Source organism: Hipposideros armiger, unplaced genomic scaffold (assembly GCF_001890085.2).
Source record: "Hipposideros armiger isolate ML-2016 unplaced genomic scaffold, ASM189008v1 scaffold_23, whole genome shotgun sequence".
Lineage (NCBI taxonomy): Eukaryota > Metazoa > Chordata > Mammalia > Chiroptera > Hipposideridae > Hipposideros > Hipposideros armiger.
Window position 1 is genome coordinate 5,514,215 of NW_017731373.1, and position 20,035 is coordinate 5,534,249.

General features: G+C 35.4%; 1 protein-coding gene across 1 annotated transcript in view; it reads right to left on the minus strand.

Moving 5' to 3' along the window:
- TRAK2 (trafficking kinesin protein 2) overlaps positions 1 to 20,035 on the minus strand; it is a 56,224-nt gene that overhangs the window by 20,228 nt on the left and 15,961 nt on the right. The window contains exons 2-6 of the mRNA XM_019635612.1: positions 16,635 to 16,928; positions 10,575 to 10,769; positions 3,393 to 3,469; positions 1,641 to 1,757; positions 411 to 620 (exon numbers count right to left, since the gene is read on the minus strand). Coding sequence (XP_019491157.1) covers positions 411 to 620; positions 1,641 to 1,757; positions 3,393 to 3,469; positions 10,575 to 10,769; positions 16,635 to 16,725 — 690 coding nt within the window. The 5' untranslated portion in view covers positions 16,726 to 16,928. The remainder of the gene's footprint in view (positions 1 to 410; positions 621 to 1,640; positions 1,758 to 3,392; positions 3,470 to 10,574; positions 10,770 to 16,634; positions 16,929 to 20,035) is intronic.

Below are 20,035 nucleotides of genomic sequence, written 5' to 3' on the forward strand. Positions count from 1 at the left end.
TATCTTATAATGATTTTACGCATACGCCTGGCTAATCTCTAGCCTAAAATATCACTTGCTCAAGTCTGACTTCTTTGATTCCTCCTCATTATACAAGTTCACAGAACCTTGTCATTTTCCAACATAGTTCTTATCACAGCTGTATTTATTTAGTTATTTGTGTAAACTCCACAAGATATATATTCTGTGCTGTGGCTTTCTCTATTTCATCTGTCAACGTGCTGTTATCCACTTTTCAGTGGGATCTAAGTAACAATAGAAGGCAAATACCTGTGCCTTGGCTGCTACCTCCCACTTAGAATGTCAATAGTGAATCCCTAGTTATGTCATATTTCACTTCCACACTACCTGGGCTGAAATAAACTGTATAGCCTTTAGGTAAAGAAAATTGGGGATTAGGTTGAATGTACCTTGGATCGAAGAACCAGATTTTCTTCTTCCAGTTCCTTGAGCTTTTCTTGCAGCATGTCCAACTGCAGCAAACCTTGAGATAAGCTAAAGGACTCATTGAGCCGAAGAGGTGTAGAACAGCTGGAATCAGTTTCACTCTCTTCAGAAGCAATGGAGACAATTCGAAGTAACTCATCTTTCTTGGATAACTCATGCTGCAGTTGATTAACCTGCACAGCAAAAGGGATTGATTTACAAGATATGGTCTTCAGTTTGAATTATTTACATGTAATACAACTTCCAATTCATGGAGCAATTGTTTCTCACCATAAAGCAAAATAGATTTTCAGTGGCTAGATTTTACTGACTAAAGTAGCAAGTGCTAAAAAGAGAGTAACAAACCTTAGATACTTCTTAAGCTATATAGTTTTAGAGCATTAACTCTAACAAATACAGCTTTTTCTAAGCTAGGTGAGAAAAAAAAGCCAATTTTCACATTCTGTATAACAGAAATATGGGAGGAAAATTTCACATAAGATAATGATATAGTCATAGTTAAAAAAAATCCCTGAAGAACCTTGAAAGTATTGGACTAGATCCCTACTTCAAATTCTCATCCTAAAGGTTTGTGCTTTCAAGCTGTATAACTGCATGACTTCCTAACTTCAGTTCTACGGAATAAATATTTTCAATATAAAGGCTCAAATGTTATTAAATATAATACATTTATAAAATTTAAATAAAACTATATAAAAATAACAAATTACAGAAAATTTGAAATTTAACCATTAAAGTTAATAAGTTAGTTCTTACTAAAAATATCTATTGCTTTGGAATAAATACATTTTCAAAAATTTCTTTTCCTTTTCCTTTTGTTTGAGTTTTTGAAAAAAGTACTTCATTTGGGTATCTATTTTGGGGGGACATATTAAAAAAAATAAAGATCAAATCACACACTAAATCTACATAGAGGGGTAGAACGCAGTGTTAGAATCTAAGCAGGGTGTCCCATGTGCTGTAGGCACTGAACACAGGCTTTTATGCTGATGAAGGTCGTCACATAAACACTCCTCTGTACAATAACCTTTTATTTCTCTACTGGTTGGTTCAGTCGTTGCCAACAAAGACAATATGTACTGGTGTTATTTATCTACTTATTTTCATCAATTCAGGGACACCCAGGAAAAGAAATTTCTCCATTGCCCAGGACTTAATTATTTCACGCTGCAAATACTTGATCAAAGACTTACTTGATCAAAGGCTAGCCCCAGTTGCTCCTCCAGGGCCTCATTCTGCTCAGACAAGGCGTGGTTCCGCTTTAATAGAGCTTGTCCGATACGAGCAGCTAGCTCCAGATCACGATCCCTCTGTTAAAATACCAAATACACCCTTTCTTTGAGTACAAACAAAATTATATGATAGTTTAGAAATTCTGCAGTCAGTTTTGCTAAACACAAAAGCAATGTCCTAGAAAGCATCAAGATTCATTTTAATGCCCAGATACCAAAATGAACACCGGGCCTGGCACACAGCTGGTGTTTAATACATGTTGGTCAAATGGATGGCCAACACAGTTGTAAATGCAAAAGGGCATTTCTGTTCTTGACATCAAAAGTGAGATTTATTGATCAATCACCCTATTAATTAGGATCTAGCAACCCAACCTTTAAAATTGTAACTTTGGGGAATTAGAAATCAATGTAGTCTTTATTTTAAAAATGAGGACAAGGTCTGGCACACAGTAAAAGCCCAACAAAAATCTGCTGAATGCATTTGTCTATCAAACGTGGTAATGATATAGAATTAGGTATTTAAGATAAGGGGATAAAGTTTGCTAAAAAGTTTCATTTAGGGCAAAGCTTATATGCACCGAGAGCCAGAGGATTAGAGGAAAGCATAGTCAAGAGCCTTACTGTCAATTGGTATGAAAATGATGATACAAAATAAAACGGGAAGAAAGACTGGAAGTTTTGAGGCTACAAGGTTCTGCTGAGAGTATAGAAAAACAAGGGAATCTAAAGAAGTTGGTAGTAATGATGCAGGGAGGCCTACAGAAAAGGCAAGCAAAGCAAGAGTTACTCTTTCTGGGTACATAGTGATACTTCGCAAGGGCGCAGGAATCCCACCTACATAATGGTGCTGAGGACTGTATTCTGTAGGAAGGAAAACTGTCAGTATATACCTAACTGCATTACAAAAAAGTATGGGTTCTGCTTAGTCACTATAAATGAAATTAAGCTTCTGTCCTTTCGTTCTACAGCACATGAAAACAGGTAAATGGGTTATTCCCAAATTTTCAAGGCCCACTAATCTCATTTTCAATATAGGTTAAGTGACATACATAAAATGATTCTGGGGAGCTGGGGGGAGTGGGGAGAGAGGTACTTCAAAGAGAAAGACAGTCTTCCATGAGATCAACTGAAATGGAAGGATCAGGAGAGACCTCTATGACTGCCAATTGGAAGAGATACATTATACATTAAAAAAATGTCATGGACAAAGAGAGCTAAAGTATTGGGTTGTCGGAAACTCGTGACGCATTTTTGCAACAAAAAACATAGAAAAAATACATCATGACTTTTCCAACAACCCAATAACAGCCCAAATCAAAAGCAACAATCTCTGGGAAGATGCTCCAAACTGCAGGTATTGATTTACAGTGGAGCTGCTTCTTGGATAGCAAGCTCTGCTCCAGGCTGAGTCACAACATCTGCTTTTCTAGGATAGGGAGGCCAGTGACACCCTTATAACAACAACAAAAGCAAAAACAAAAACTAAACCCGAAACCTTCTATAATTTCATAACAATAAACTTCAGGAACCATTCCTCTTTGGAATGCCAGTTGGTATGCCGGTTGTTCCAATGATAACAACTCTATACAAAATAACCCAGAGGAAAGACATCAATCATTTTTTATTTGATGTGAAAATTTCATAGATTCCAAATGATCTTAAAGTTTCAGCTTTTTGTATTAGAGAAAGAAAAGAGATATTCATTCCTACCTCTGCCAGGAGATGTGTAACCATGTCGATATCATTGTAAGTTTTGGTCATCTGCTCCACCCTGTCTGTGCCTAGAACTAAGATAGTTAAAAACAACTGTTTATAGGATTTAGAAATAACAGAAAATTTTAAATACTTTTAAGAACTGAAAGATAACAACAAACCCAGGCTTTTACAAAAAGCCATTCAGGAGAATAAAAATATATGCGAAAGAAGGAAAGAAATGTTTCAAATACTAGACACTCAGGAAATAGACCAATTGATTGTTATAAACAAATGTGCATCATACAATGAATTAAGAAAGTATCAAATTGATCACAAGGCAGTCACTTCCTGACTATCTCCCTCGGTAAGATTAGAACTTTGGCCCATTCACACTAGAGAATGTGGGCTGGGAGAATGACCATTAAATCACCAATTGTTTTATATCCCAATCTAAATTAAAGTTACGGAAGGGCACGTTAGTGAGAGGTTATGCTGTTAAAAAGGAACTCAATTAGAATTCTATTGTGATTACCTTGAATATCTGTCATCACCCATCATGTGAGCTAATATCAATAAATAAGGAATAGGACTATTGGACTTTTTGTAGCTCTGTCATGAACCACATCCTCTTTACCTTAAGTAAAAACACTTTATGATAATGTTCATATCTAGGCCTTTGCTATAACATAAACTGTATACTGTACTATTACTTGAATAATTCAAGCCCTGTATTTCTGCATTTCATAAACTCAGGAACTGTCAATGTACTTGGATAATTTAGCTCCAGGGAGGACAAATATGACACCAATGATTCCAGTCACAATAAGCAATATCTTTTTAAGTTAATGATGATTCATAATAAATAAGGGATCTTTTGATTTTGGAATGCACTACAAGATACAGATTTGTGTGTGACTTAGACTGATTTTATAATTAGTTGTCCTGAAGAAAAAACAGACTTTGGAGCAGAAAAGCTGAATTCACATATTTGAGTGGGCCTGAAAAAGTCACTTAACCCTTCTGAGATTCAGATTGCATATCTATAATATGGAGGTAATAACACTTGTGTCACAAGGTCATTAGGTTAAAATATGATGATTTATTGAGCAAAACTGCTAAGTATCATACAACTGTTTATAGTTAATTACTTTTAAACACAACTGGTATGTAAGACATTGCCCTGGTTTTAAATTCTCTGTAAACAATTCACTGAATTGGCAGCAGATGCTACGATTTAAGTCATTTGTGTAGTTCTTTAGTTCCAAAGACAACATTAGACATGTTTTACTTTTATCTGAGCTTTTAATTTTTCTTCCTAGCATCATTGCTTAAATTGAATCTGGGAATTACACAGAGTTGATTATTAATGATAGTCTTATTCCTAGTTAAAAGTAAAACAAAGTGCTGGGTTGATGGTATTAGGAAATAGCTTTAAAAAGTTTTAAACTGAATATAAGGAAACTAAGGAAAAAAAACAAAAACAGAAACATTTTTACTCCAAAAGAATTTATATTGACAAGTAGAGAAACTGGCTCCATAATTTAACCATGGGGATAAGAGAAACAAGCTTTTGGGACTAAGGAATCTTCACAATTTAACTCGGTAGCATAGCAGGAACAAAGGATTAAAAATAAGGCAGACCACAGTGTGTGGTAGGTCTCCTACACTTCTGGCCTTGATAACAAGATGAGGGGAAAAAAAATCAAGTCAGTATATCTTTATTACAGAAAACCAGCCAATAGCTGCAAAACCAAATTTAACCTAGGGCAGTGGGTCTCAAACCAAGATTCTGATGTAACTGATTTGGAGGTGGCAACCCAGGGCACAGGTAGTATGTAGAAGATGCCCAGGTGTTAGAACTGATGTGGAGCTAGGGATGAAAACCACTGATCCAGATTAACACTGAAAGCAAGAGCCTCCTTTCCTTCTGTTCATGTAATTATTTCCCTTCTCATGAAAACCTCTTCCTTTCACCCCATAATGGAAACACTATTTGGGTTTCTGCCTGAATCAGTGCTTCCTGAACAGCTATTCTTTGTGATCTCAAATAAATGCTTATTGCCTCTCGTTTTGGCCTTTTATTTTCAGATTAAGAAGACTCAGTTAAAACCAGTTTTTATACAACTAATTTAAAAAATTCATGACATGGCTTATTATATTACATGATTGACCAGAAGTGGCAAATTAAATATGAAGTAAAGCCAGTAAGTTAAGGACGTAAAAAACAGCTGTGAGCTACAAGTCACACGTGATGAACGGGTAAGAGAAAATGAAGGACATAATAATACAGAAATGTTTAGTGAGGAGAAACTAAAATGTATTTCCTATAAATGCTTACCATCTGTTATAGTCTGAGAATTTACAGCTGAACCTTAAGAAGTTAATCTAGTTTAATGATCTCATTTTCTTATATAAGGAATCTTGATTGAGAGGAATGATTTGACTTGTCCAATATCACAAAGCAAGGCATTAGTGGCCAAGCAGGATAATAAAGAGCTGATAACAACCCCAGTCACAAGGTCATAAGAAAAACCTGTGTGTGCTCATTCTCAGTAATGGGCTCTAACACCGTTCTGCTATTTCTACCACAGTACCATCAAGACCAAAACGCCTTTATCTGATGAAATACTAGAGTATCCACATGTTATAAAACAGCATAGATTTCAATTTTGCTCTTTGAAGTGTGAGCATATCTATATACGAGAGGCAGGAAGAATATACGTTAAAATGTTAATAGTGATCCTCTGTGTAGGGGTTATGGTTGCTCTGTTGTTTTCAGGTTTTTTTTGCTAATTTTCCATGAAAAACAAATGTTAACTTGGCAGTTAAAAAATAGCAGTTCTTGTTAAGAGGTTTCAAAAAGCAAAATTGAATTTTAAAATGCTTAAATATTTATTATGGCAAAGGAGTTAGATAATGCAATCAGAACTCACCAATTCTTACGTTTTACGTGAAATAGACTATATACTACCAAGCCCCAAAGGCTGAGCCACTTCAATTGCAGAGTTGCCTACCAATTGATGTGAGTTAGTCACAAAGCATATAGGAACAAAATGGATTCCTCTCTGCAGCTTAATGAGTTCTGTCTTCTCATCCTTATCACTGTACTCCTGATAAAGACTTACTGCTTTGGAATGATTCCAAAAGTACTCAGGGCAAAGCTCTTTCCCGTTCTTCTGGCATTTAGGCACTGTGATATAAATGCTTCCAAAGCCATGGACTAATTCTTCACTGTAATTCTGTCACCAAGAATGCAGAGTCAAGCAGGCTGACTTCATTATAACCAATCCTATCAAATCCTATTTTCCCTTCAGTTATCAGCTGTTAAAAGAGAAATATGTTAAATGGTACAGAAATTAGTAATGTTTCTTGCTTGTTTCCAGACATAAACTTCCCTAACCTCATTCTCAAAAAAATGTTTATACATTAGGGAGATGATATTTTTTTAAAAAAATTTTATTGAGGTATAATTGACATATAAACATTTTTACAGAACAATTTTACAACTTTGTTTCGGAAGGTTGTTAATTCATGTTCTACATTTTTGGTGTAATATTTAGAGAAACTAGTGTTCCTGAAACAGGGGGTAATTACATAAGCACTTCACTCATCCTTACTTTATGTTCTAACACTATATAATCTCACATCAACTACTCCAATCTCACATTTTTTCAGGGTGGGAAATCCCAATGTTCTTCCATTTTGATATCTCTCATTTGTATGATATGGTGCTTGATAGCTCTCTCAGATGTCCCTTGTTAAGATCCAGAGGTTTTTTTTTTTTTACAATTACTGAATTTTAAAAAGACGGCTTCTAATCTTTCATTACTCTCCAACCCTCCCATATTAAAAAAACGAACAAACAGAAAAACAAAACACAAAAACACCACCCATGTGGCACAGTAAAAGTTGCAATAGCTCCTGACAACTAGGGACAGGTCTTGAGGTTTTAACTCCTCTTGCTATTATAATACAGAGAACATTTCTACAATGTAAAAAACTGCCTTCAAAAGAACTGAGACAGAGCACAAAGGAGACTGATGATATATATCATCTAGAGCAGACTTCTCAACAGGATCCCAGGGAGGATTAAGCCCTACAGATGATTTCAGTGCCCATTTTCTCAATTCTCCCACAGATAATACTTAGCTAGTATATGATGCATAGGTGATAAGGTAATCCATTATACAGTAGATGTTTTAGGGCATATGGCCTAATTCTTTTGTAGAACTGGTTGAAATCTATACATCTGTTTATCTCTATGACCTGACTATATGGTTAATGCTTCCTGAACATTATCAGTTATACTTCCTACCCTGCCAATACAGGTCAATAATTTTTGAGGGCAGAGCTTGAGGAAAAGTGTATCTATCAACCAGAAGTAATAATTTCTACAACTGTATTTCTCTGCAAAATTGTATTCCTAATTCTTTAGATTCTCCAATTAATGTTATTGTGAAATGGCCATTCAGCTTTGGTTGACACAGCTTTATATCAGTGGTTCTCAAATCTGAGAGTGCATCAGCATATCAGGAGGACTTGTTAAAACACAGACTGCTGTGCCCCACCCCCAGTTTCTGATTCTGCAGAACTGGCGTGGGGCCCAAGAATTTGCCCAAGTTCCAAGTGATGTTGATGCCTAAAATAAAAATTACATAACCAATCATTCTCCCCATCCTTTTTCTTATCCTTTAGAAAATGGTACATGTGATCCCTTATTCCCAAATGAAAAAATAATCCTGAAAGGCAGATCAGGTTTCTATTTTAACCTTCACATGAACAAATGGCACTTTCTGTCACGTGTGCTCTGGTTGCACTGATCACCCCACAGCTCACTTTGGGTCTCACTCTTAATAAAATTAAGAAAACCCTGGAATCACCTGTTTTGCACGCAAAACATTCTTTGAGTATCTTAAACTTTGTGTGTGTGTGGTGGGGACTAAGATGGATTTTTTTTTTTGATCAACCCCATTGCTTTCAAGTGTTCAATTTTAAAGGTAAACAACCTATTTCTGGTTTGTTTGATGGGGCTTCAGAGAACCACCAGTATCCTTTCACTCACGGGAGGTAGACTACCAATCCCAAACCCTGCCCGTATTTCCTTCCAAATTTCTTTATTTTCTTCTCACAGCTCATTAAATTTCTTTATGTTATATAAGAAAGAGCCACTTCTTTTTAGTAGTTGTTAAAATTCATGTTAATGAGCACCAATATCTACTGGCATGTGAGGGAAGTAGGGATAAGAAGGGGCTGAAGTAGCACCAAGGGAGCTGAACCCCAGGATGGCTTGCTGGGGTACAGAATAACTACTCAAAACCACAAATCTTGAAGTCCCAAGTGGATAGGAAACTGTGGGAAAGGGTAAAAGAATGTTTTGCATCTTGCTTTTTAAAACCTTGGTCAAATTACTAAATAAAGTAAATCAGTTACCTTTTATATTCATACGGTTCAAATTCATAATGAAATTTATTTACATTTGAATGAAATGTTAATCCAAAGAACTGATACCTTTAAAATTAGAGTGAAATTAAAGTACAGTACAAAGGTAAAGTATTAGTGGAGCAATTCTAATCCCAGTTTGTTTCATGATCTTAGGTATATCATCTACATAATTGTTTTTCAAATCGTTGAAGTGAAAACAGTACCATTCGACTAAAGAAATAGGATAGTTTCCCAGCACTTGGCAGTATGGATCTGTATCGTCCTATTAATCTCAAGTTTTAAACTGCTCCCTTGAACATTATGGTTTGTTTTGTATAAAGTCCTGAAAACCAAGTATTTTAGATTTTGTTTATCTTTTATTTTCCAGTTTTTTATTTAAAATTCATCTTAAAAATAACTTTATTAAATCATGATCTAAGACATCTTTCTAGCCACAGTTCAACCTCCCCTCCCCGTGACCTACAGGACAAAGGACAAGTAAATTAAGGGGCTCTTTATGTGCTACCTTATCAAAATAATGACAAACTACATTTATTGTGATGAATTTCAGTTTGAAAGTTTATTCTCACAAATCTAAAGACTCATAGAACGAAGGGAAATGTAAATCAAAAACAGTGTTCCTTCTAAAAAGAATTTCCCAGATAATCTCAAGCAAGCAACTTCTCAAACTAAAAATTTAGGAAAACCCTAAGAGCCTTAATTTAATATTCAGCTATTTAAAAGAATTGAGGACAGAAACACAGTTTTATTTGAGTTTCTTGATATTCATTCCCCTTTTAAGTTTAAACAATGTTTACGACTCCTTTTCTTAGTAGTAAGTAACCTGGTTCTAGGAAACTACTATTAAAAGCAAGTTAATGATTACTATGAAAATGAGTATTTCACAACAATCATTCTCCACCTACAATCTTTAAAAACACTAAAGCACTCACTGGGAAAATGTCTAGAACCTGATGCAACCTCTTACCTCATTCAAATGAAAAGAATTTCACAAACATACCAATGTTGAACTTACAGACTTTTGTTATATATTCTAACAGCTACTACACACATGACATTTTTACAGTGAATGAATAAAAAAAGTAAGTTCAACCTGAATGCAAATTTTTGAATGACGTCAAAAGCTAAACGTTTAAAAAGCATCCTATTTAATTGTCATTTTTAAGAACTTGGTGTATAATAAATTTCAGGACAAATCTGGCTTATTAGCCTCTCACTGAAATATTCTCTATGAATCCTTAAGTAAATAATGAAGATTGCTATATACTGTGCACGTATTTCTCCTTGGCATTATTAAAACTACTTATGTATTCAAGAACTACGCTTCTTAAGGGCTGACAGTTCATGTGACTATGTTTAACAGGGAAGAGTCAAAAGGCTGCTGGCTCAGGATATCAAACTATTGGGACAATAAATGTCGAGAGAGAGAGGAATATTAACATTTTAAATGATTTCACTATTTTTTTAAAGTTCCTTTTTCTACTCAGTCTGAGGAAAGTATTAGTAAAAGATGGGAGAAGTGGGAACATGTGAGTATGCTTGCAATCCTGGATACTCAGAGTCCTAAGGAATGACCAACTTCTGCATTCAGACATAACACAATTAGAACCATCTCTTTGTGTTGTTAAATCAGTTTGAGTTAAAGTCAGTACACACTGAACAATGGCTAGGGATGTCAAATGCTTTAAAAGTCAACACCAAGATATTCATTTTTATTTCAATGGACCAACTCCAGAAGGGTAAAAAAATACTCACTCATATAACGGAAAGTCTCCTCAGCAAGGACTGGAGAGAGGGCATCAGATGCATGCTGCTGCTGGTGTGGGGACCGAGTCCAGTCTTGATTTTCATATAGAAAGAGAGAGTCGACTCTTAGCCTATACTGGGGTAGCTGTTCTTCTAGCAGGCTCACCAGCTCAGCTTCAGGGAGATCCTCATTGGAGCAGACATCTAAAGAGGAGAGTTCATGTAAATGAATCGAATGTATTTCAATTACTAGGCTACAGAGAAAAATCAGTGAAATTAGTTTTGCAAAAGTAGGATAGCCAAAGACACATTAGTCACATCATTTCTCCACTGATTTTTATTAATATATCTTGGTGCTATAGTTGGTCTTTCTCCAGGTTTCTTTAATATGAGAACTTCTATAGTAAAAATAATACCATGAATTTCAATTGCACCCTATCTAAAAATATATTGCTTAGTGAATATAAGTATGTTTTTAAAGTTTAAAATAAGTTTAGGCAAATTTCTTATTTCTTCTTTGTCAATCTAGTGCTGCTTAAAAGAGATCTGATCTCAAATAACTTGTAAGCTTGGGGAAAAAAAGCAGCACAAAACAACCAGCAGAAAATAGCCAGTTCAAAAGGAATAAAATTACATGTTCTTTAGCAATAGAATTTGAACTCTGTGGGGAGGATTCTTGAAAATCTGGTAAAAGTAAATTTTAGTATATTCTCACAGCAGCTAGATATAAAACAATTAACATTTACAGGTTAACTATAAACCAGTAAAGTTAACATTCCATTGCTGTGTTCCAGCACTCATACTGAAATAAGTACTTTATCATTTTTATTTGAAAGATGGGGTACATCTGAAGTCCTGAATACCTTTCACATCACTACCTCTCACCTGCACACCTCTAACTCCCCCACTGCACACACTCCTTTGAACACACCTGGGCTTCTCTGACTTTATGTGTTTGTTTCTGGCTTTCTGTTCCAAATACCACCCATCATTCAACACCGCCCACATTTAGCCACTTACAAAAAAAACCCAGGAAAGTTATTGCTTGTAATATGCTTAAAATACCAGGGCTTAAAATAGAGAAAATACAGGATGTCACATCAACCCTCTCACTTTTTGAAGAGATCTGGTATTTCCTTTGTGCATAGTATAGAGAAACATGTTCTAACTCTGGCAAAGAACAATGAAGTTCATTAAAAAAAAAGCACAACACACCCTAAAAGAGTACATTTCTACTATGTGACCTTAATTTAAGAATGACAATTTAAAAGATCAAATACAAGAAGGCAATATCAGACAACCCTATCCAACCAGAAGGACATGCTGTGGCTTCATATCCACAAAGATGAAGTATATTCAAAGCCTTAAATATGGCTCTAAAGAAGCTCTCCACACTTAGCAGCTCTCTTAAATAAGCGCCCTAAAATACATCCAAATTCTATTTCTATGAATTCCATGTGATTATCCAAATTTTTCCTGCCATAAATAAGTCATATACAGGTTGTCACTGTAATACTTGCAGGAAGAGAAGATGATTATAAATACATGCAGAGCTAAAAACTCTTAGACATTCAGGGGTATAATGGAAGTGAAGAACAAAAGTAACATTCATTAAAAGAGCTACTTATTCCCTAGAAATTTTCTTTTAATAGACATTAATAAAATTCTGTGAAAATTCAGTTACCAACTCCCTACTTCCAAAAGATAATTTTACAAATGAGGATATAATCGAAGTTTAGTAGATTAAACTAAATATCCCTCAGACTAGCTCCTCCTATTTGCTTCCATATTTCTCATAATTATTTATTACTCTCCCGATTGTCCAGTCATAACAACCCCCCTCTACCATTTTATCCTCCAAGTGTCTCTTCCATATGCACACTTCTTTCTAGCCACCTTACCTCGATTGTTCAAAGCCACCTCTTATTTCTCTGAATATAGCCTCAAAACTGGTCTGCCTTCATTACACTCAAATTTGCTTTCCACATCTTCATATCTTCATTATGTCACTCTCCTAATCAAGGCTAAGAGAGGCCTGAATTTCAACTAGCCAGAGTAGGAAAACCTCATGGACAGTTGGGACAATCAGTAAAGATCTTAGAAGGGTCATGCCTACTGGTAGTTAAGGTTAAATTAATGCTAGAATAAACCATATTAGGAGTATAGCCTAGAGTATGATCTAGAGTCCTACATAACAAAGATTAAAAACAAGCCTAAAAAGGATTGACCTTATAGTAAGAAACTTAATGACCTGCCAAAACAAATTGTAATAGTCTTCCAAGGAAAACAACAAAATCCAAACATCTAACAATGTGACATTCATAATGTTCAGCATTTGATAAAAAATTACCAGATTACACAAAGAATTAAGCAAATTTTACCTATTATCGGTTGGAAAATGAGTGAAGAGAAACAGGCCCAGTAATAACAAAGATGACAAAATTAGTAAGCAACAATTTTAAAACAGCAATTATTAATATGCTCAAAGATTTAAATGGAAAACATAACAAGAAAAAGTGAAACAGAAAATGTTGCTATATTTATAAAACCCTAACAGAACTAGAGTATAGTATCTAAAATAAAAAGTTCACTGGATAATATTAACAGATTAGACACTCTCCAGAAGGACAGAACAGTGAACGTGAAGGCATAGCAATGGAAACTATTTAAAATGAAGTACAGAGAAAAAAAGACTGGGGAAGAAATGAACAGAGCATCCGTGACTTATGTCACAATATTAGGCAGTTTATATACATGCAGTTGGGAGTCATAGAAGAGAGAGGTGAGAGAAGAAAGTATGTGTGAAGAAACAATGGCCAAATTTTTCCAAATTTAACTTAAACTATAAATTCATAGTTCAAAGAAGCTGAACAACTTCAAGCAGGATAAGCATAAAGAAAACCCAAAGAGAAAATGTTAAAAGCAAAGAGGGAAAAAAAAGACATGACATTTGAGGGAACAAAGACAAGAATGATCTCATCAGAAGCAATGCAAGGTAGGTGACAAAGGAAGGTCATTAAAATGCATATAGGAGTCAACTCAGAATTCAGTACCAGTGAAATCACCTTCTAAAACAGGTGAAATAAAGACTTTTTCAGAGAAGCAAAAAACCGTAACTATTCATTGCTCCCTGAACTACAGTACAAAAAATGTTATTCAGGCAAAAAGGATACAAGATGAAACTTCAACCTACAAAAAGAAACTGAAGTGGTAAATGGTAATGGTAAATTTGTGTGTAAATATATAAGCCTTTTATTCTCATAATTTAATTTATACTTGACTGTTTAAAGTGAAAATAATAACGTACATAATATGTAGGTGTAAAAGGCATGGCAACAATAATACATAGGATGGTAGGGAGAAATGAAAGAATACTATTGTAGGAGTGTCACTATATCAAATAGTATGAAATAGTATAACGTTCATAATGAAATATGAAATAGTATAACATTATTTGAAGATAGGCTATGATAAGTTTAAAATGCATATTGTAAGCTATTAGTACATGCAGCCCCAGAGAAAGGTCCCCCAGGAATGAAAATCTACCTCCGTAAGCAGGGGGCAGGGAAAGACAGAACAAACAGTTGGCTACTCTAGTTTGACAATTAACAGAGATTATTAAGGGAAACTTACATACCTTGGGCAGCAGCAAGACGGAATGGTTCCCTGTGCCGCCTGGCAGGAGCCAGAGCATTATATAAAACAAGATGGGACAGTCACGGGTACTGGTAAGTGACCAGTCCCAGGTAAAGGTAAACACTTTGTATACTTGACCAGGTAAGGACAAAAGCCTGTTCCAGGAACCAGCACATTGCAGGAAGCAGGGAGGGGTGCTCATTTATGTCAAAAGGAGTATCGATTACAATCCGACAGTCTCTAAGGGGGGGTTGTGGTAAGCAATCTCCGTTCTGGCCCAGGTCCAGCTAGTGGATCTGGCAGCCGTTCAATCATGGAATAGTCTCTCTTCCATACAAACTGCAAACACTCAGAAAAATGAGCGGTATATCTACTAAGTCAATAGTGGAATTAAAGTGGAATCTTAAAAACAAACAACAAAGCTTAATTCGAAAGAGAGAAGGAATAAGGAAAAAAGGAAGAACTTTTAAATGGAACAAATAGAAAACAAGTAGGACGGTAGACGCAACCAAATTGATAATTATAGTAAATGTAAATGGTCTAAACACCCAATTAGAAAGAAGAGATTGTGAGAGTGGATTAAAAAAAAAAAATCTAACTAACCTATCTATAGGACATGTCCTTTAAATATTCAGATAAGTTAGGGTAGAAAGTGCTATAATACCAATTCTATAGAAACTCTCTCCAAAAATAGAGGAGAGGGTACTTTACAACTCATTTAATGAAGCCAGCATTATCCCAATACCAAAATCAAGCAGAGACAATGCAAAAAAAAAAAAAGTACTGATCAATAGTTCTCATGAATGGTACACATACACACTCACACACACACGCACGCAGACACATAGTAAATCATACCTGAAATATACAAAAAGAATAACACATCTGACCAAATAGTGTTTTCCCCACAAAAGCAAGGTTGGTTTAAAATTCAAAAACAAAAAAATCAATAGAATTGGAAAATAGGCATTTGGCAAAATTCAACACCCATTCATGATAAAAACCCCCCATCCAACTAGGAAGAAAAGGATGCTTTCTCAATTTAAAAAAGGGCATTCTCAAGAAACTTAATGGTGAAAGACTGTAACTTTTCTCCTAATAATGAAAATATGGCAGGGATGTTTGTTCTCACCACTTTTATTTAAAAATATATTGAGAGCCTATCCCATTCAATAAGGCAAAAACAAACAAACAAACAAAAAACAAAAAGAAAAAAATAATAAAACACATTCATATTGAAAGTGAATATGTAAAAATGTCTCCATTTGCAGACAATGTTATGATTTATGTAAAGAATTCTAAGAAAGCTACAAGAAAGTTAATAAAACTAAATAAGTTAGGCAAAGTTGCAGAATACAAGGTCAATATATAAGAAATCAATTTCATTTCTATATACTAACAGCTGGAGAATGAAATTAAATAAACAATGCCATTTAGAGTGTTAGAAAAAATAAAAAATTTAAGATTAAATTTAATAAAATCTGTGTAAGACCTATATAATAATGCAAATGCCTTAATCTTTATGAAATTCTAGAACAAGCAGATTTTATCTATAACAACAGAAAGCAGATCAGTGGTTGCCTAGAGCCAGGGGTAAAAGGTGGTAAGTTCTGTGTATAAGGGAACTTTGGGGGTATTATAAAAATGCTCTACAACTTGATTGTACTGGTGGTTACATGAGTGTATATATTTGGGAAAACCAAAATGTACACTTAAAATGAGTACATTTAATTCTATCTTATAAAGCTATCTCAATAAAGCTGAATTAAAAAAGGAAAAAAATCCTTGGGTTTAGATGGGTTTCAGAATTTTTTGGAGTTTTAGTTAAGTAGTACTGTGCATTTATTGTATGTTACATAACATCCCCAGCTGGTTATTATAGCAGTGCTCCACATTAATACATTTTCAGCAAACATAAATATTTAAGCTAAGTGAGGTAAGTTTAGAAATAGCTGCACAGGTCAAGTTTTGTGAACCAATGAGTTTTAGAACCAAAGTTTAGAAAAAATTTTGAGTGTTCAGAATTTTTTTGGTTTATTATAGTTGCAAATGAGGGTTTATAGGTCTTCACTTGTGTTTGTATGCCCTGCATGTCCTGAGTGTCTTGCCTCTCATGTGCCACGGACTGTCAGATGCTTGCAGGGCATATAAACACAAACAACTCTGTCCTTGCCCTGTGGAGACAGGAAGACACAGTTCCTGCTGACCAGGGGCTCACACAGTGCAGTGAATCAGACACAGACAAGGAACAGCACACCAGGCCAATTTTGATAATGTGATCTAAAGGATGAAGATAATTCAGTTGGTCTCTGAGGAGACCAGGCGGGAAAGAGAAGCCAGATTTCATCATGGCGGTTTTATACACTAGATTAAGGCATTTGCATTTTATCCTGTAAGTAAATAGCAAGTTGGTATTTATTAAACTGGACTCACCAGTGATGCTCTCTGAGTTTCTGTGATTGCTATTCATGAGGTTTTCTTCACCCGCTGGTGATGTAAAAATGGCATTCTGGGATTGATTCATGCAGGATCCTTTCTTGCTTTGGTTGAAAAGGGCAGCTTTGGTGTAAATTAGAGTAAAGGAAATCCATCAAGCCATTCAACACAAAAATGGGTCTGGTGGTTGTATGGGTAGTTGCTTTTAAACAGATTTCTTCCTGATGAGTCAAATGGCATCTGCAGCAACGAGTGTTCTCAGGTGATTATCATACCTTGGATAGTCATGACCTAAAACAGAACACATTAAGTGACTATGAAATTCACATACTCTTTTGTAACAGCAGTCCAATTACCTGCAATGTCTGTCATTAAGAATGTTTTCCTAATGATACGTACAACATGTATAAATCTCAAAATAATTATGCTGGATGAAAGAAGTCAGGTAAAAAAAGAGTACACAGTTCATGATTCCACTTATACTAAGTTCTAGAAAATGTAAATTATCTATAGTGACAGAAAGCAGATCAGTGGCTACCTAGGGTTGGAGGAGGGATTACCAAGGGGCAGAGGGAATGTTTTGGGGATGACAAATATGTTTATTATTTTGAGTGTGGTGATGGTTTCACAAGTGTACAAATATGTCAAAACTTAGCAAATTGTACACTTAAAATACATGCAATCTAATGTATGTTAGTCAATAAAGCTGTTTAACAATTTTGTAAAGATAATCGACTATTTAAAGTAAAATAATATATTGTGAGGTCTATAACTTGTGTAGAAGTAAAATGTACCACAAAAATAGCACAAAGGCCAGGATGCGAAAAATGGGAATATACCGTTGTAAAGCTTTTATATTACATGACATAGTAAAATATTGCTTGAAGGTAAACTGTGATAAAGATGTATGCTATGAACCCTAAAGCAACCAATAAAATACCTCAAAAATTACAGATTATAAACCAACAAAAGAGATGAGATGGAATGATATAAAACAGGCTTTTCAAGCCTGACATTTTGGGTCAGATAACACTTTGTCGTGTGTTTTGTAGAATATTTACTATCTGACTCTACAGAAAAAGTTTACCAGTCCCTGATCTAGCAGTAAAGTAATTCAGACATCTAATAACCATCTATCTAAATCAATCATTTCCTAGACCAATTTCTTAAACAGGGTTCCCCTACATTTATTAGACACTTGTAATTAGATCACCACCTCTAGAAGAATTTCAGTAAACTAAAAAAAAGACTTCTACTTTTTATACCTAAAACTGTATTTAAAGTTATTTTCAATTTCTAAGAAAGCACTTTTAAAAAAAGTAGTAAGTCACAAATTTGCTTGTGAAGAAGGAAAAGGAGGGAAAAGGAGGAGGAAGAGATGAAAAGGGACAGGAGAAAAGCCAAGTGCCTCTCATACTGGTCCAAATTGGTTCTGAAATAGCATTGTGGTTCTTGCTCCTATTTTAATCAAAGACCATTGTGAAAATTGAATGATAACATCGGGACCTTCTGCCTGACTCTGTTACACACCAGCTGGTTTAATTTTATTACATTACTACTATTTTTTTAAAATTTATATGTATTTAAATCTCAATCTCTCAATCTCTCTCTCNCACACACACACACACACACACACAGGGACACATACACAACCATATATAATTTTCAACTATGGACTCCAGACCTTTGCTCTAGAGGACTGCTTCTTAACCAGTTTTGGAGGTTATGTTCATGGTTCGGTCTCAGCTCTTGCATACGAAAATAGAGAAAACCAAGTTGAACACAGAACTAAGTCCATTTCCAGAGTTATGCAGGAAGAATCTAGACCTCCAGGGCAATCCCAAAACCTGCCCAACCTGCAGACTGTGCACCAAGTCAGGGATGATCTGGGAATGGTATGTTCTCCCTGGTGACTCTTTAGAACTAAATAAACCCTTTGGATGTGCCCTGGTTTAGATCTGAGCTTCTCAGTAGGTTAGTCTGGAAGAGCAATGGTGAGTATACAACAATGTCTGCACCTTGGCATTAGACAAGCCTAAATTTTCATCTTATTTACCAGTTTTCTGACTCTGAGCACATTATTTGACAGTTCCTCATTGTCAAGACAGGAGTTATAATTAACTATGGGGAGGGTCACATATGAGGACTAAATAAAAAATAGAAATTGCTAGCCTGGTACCTGATATACAGTAGACACTAAAATGCTCATGTCCGTCAGCTTTCCCCCTTTGCTTGGGCCTGAAGAAAAGATGATGTCTTCTGCCTAATATGTCTTAAGTTTCTGGCTCAACAGCCAGCTCTGAGCTCAGAATGGCTACCCAGTTTTGAGTATGGAATAGATGTTGCCTAAAGATTACTTCTGAATAATCTTCATATAGAAAGAGATAAGGACTGAGAAACTGTGCTCCTGGCAATAAAGAGACAAATGCCATAAAGCAGGACTACTGAGGGAGATTATTACTAAAGCTCACTTCTTTGTGGATTCTGGGGAAGGGCTGTTTATACTAAAAAGTCTTAACTATAATTAGTACTTTTATTCATAGCATAGTGGCTGTGTTAGTTTCCTGCTGCAGCAAATAAACACAAATTGAGTGGCTTAAAACAATACCAATTTATTATCTTATAGTTCTGGATAAGAGGAAATGATCTCACTGGACCAAAACCAAGGAGTTGGCAGTGCCATGCTTCCTCTGGAGGCTTGAGGGAAGAATCCATTTCCTGTCTTTTCCAGCTTCTAGAGCTACTGCCCTGGTTCAGGGCCCCTTCCTCCATCTTCAAAGCCAGCAGCACAGCATCTTAAAATCTCTTTTTTTGCTTCTATGTCACATAACCTTACGCCAAATCTCCCTCTACCTTCCTCTTACAAAGAAACCTGTGATTACATTTAAGGCCCAAATGGGATAACCTAGAATACTGTCCCTATCTCAAAATCCTTAATTTAGTCTCTTCTGCAAAATCCCTTCTTCCATATAATGTAATATTCACAGGTTCCAGGGGATTAGGATCTGGGTATCTTTGAGGGCCATAATTCAGCCTATCACAGTGAAAAATAACATGGATTCTGGAGCTAGACTGATGATATCTGAACCCCAGCACCACCACTTACTAGATGTATTGACCTTGGGCAAATGGCTTAACCTTGTTTTTTCATCTGTAAAATGGGCCTAATGACAAAGTCTACTCTGTGGGATTGCTATGAGGATTAAGTGAGTTATGAGAGGAAAACAGTAGCACCTATACGTAAAGCTCTTAAAACAATGCCTTAGAATACAGTAAATGCTATGCAAATATCAGTTATTATATCACCACCAAATAGTACTATTTTATTACCATTATTATTATTACTGTTATTGTACCTTACACAAAGTTGATCAAAATGTAAACCCTGTCTTTGACTG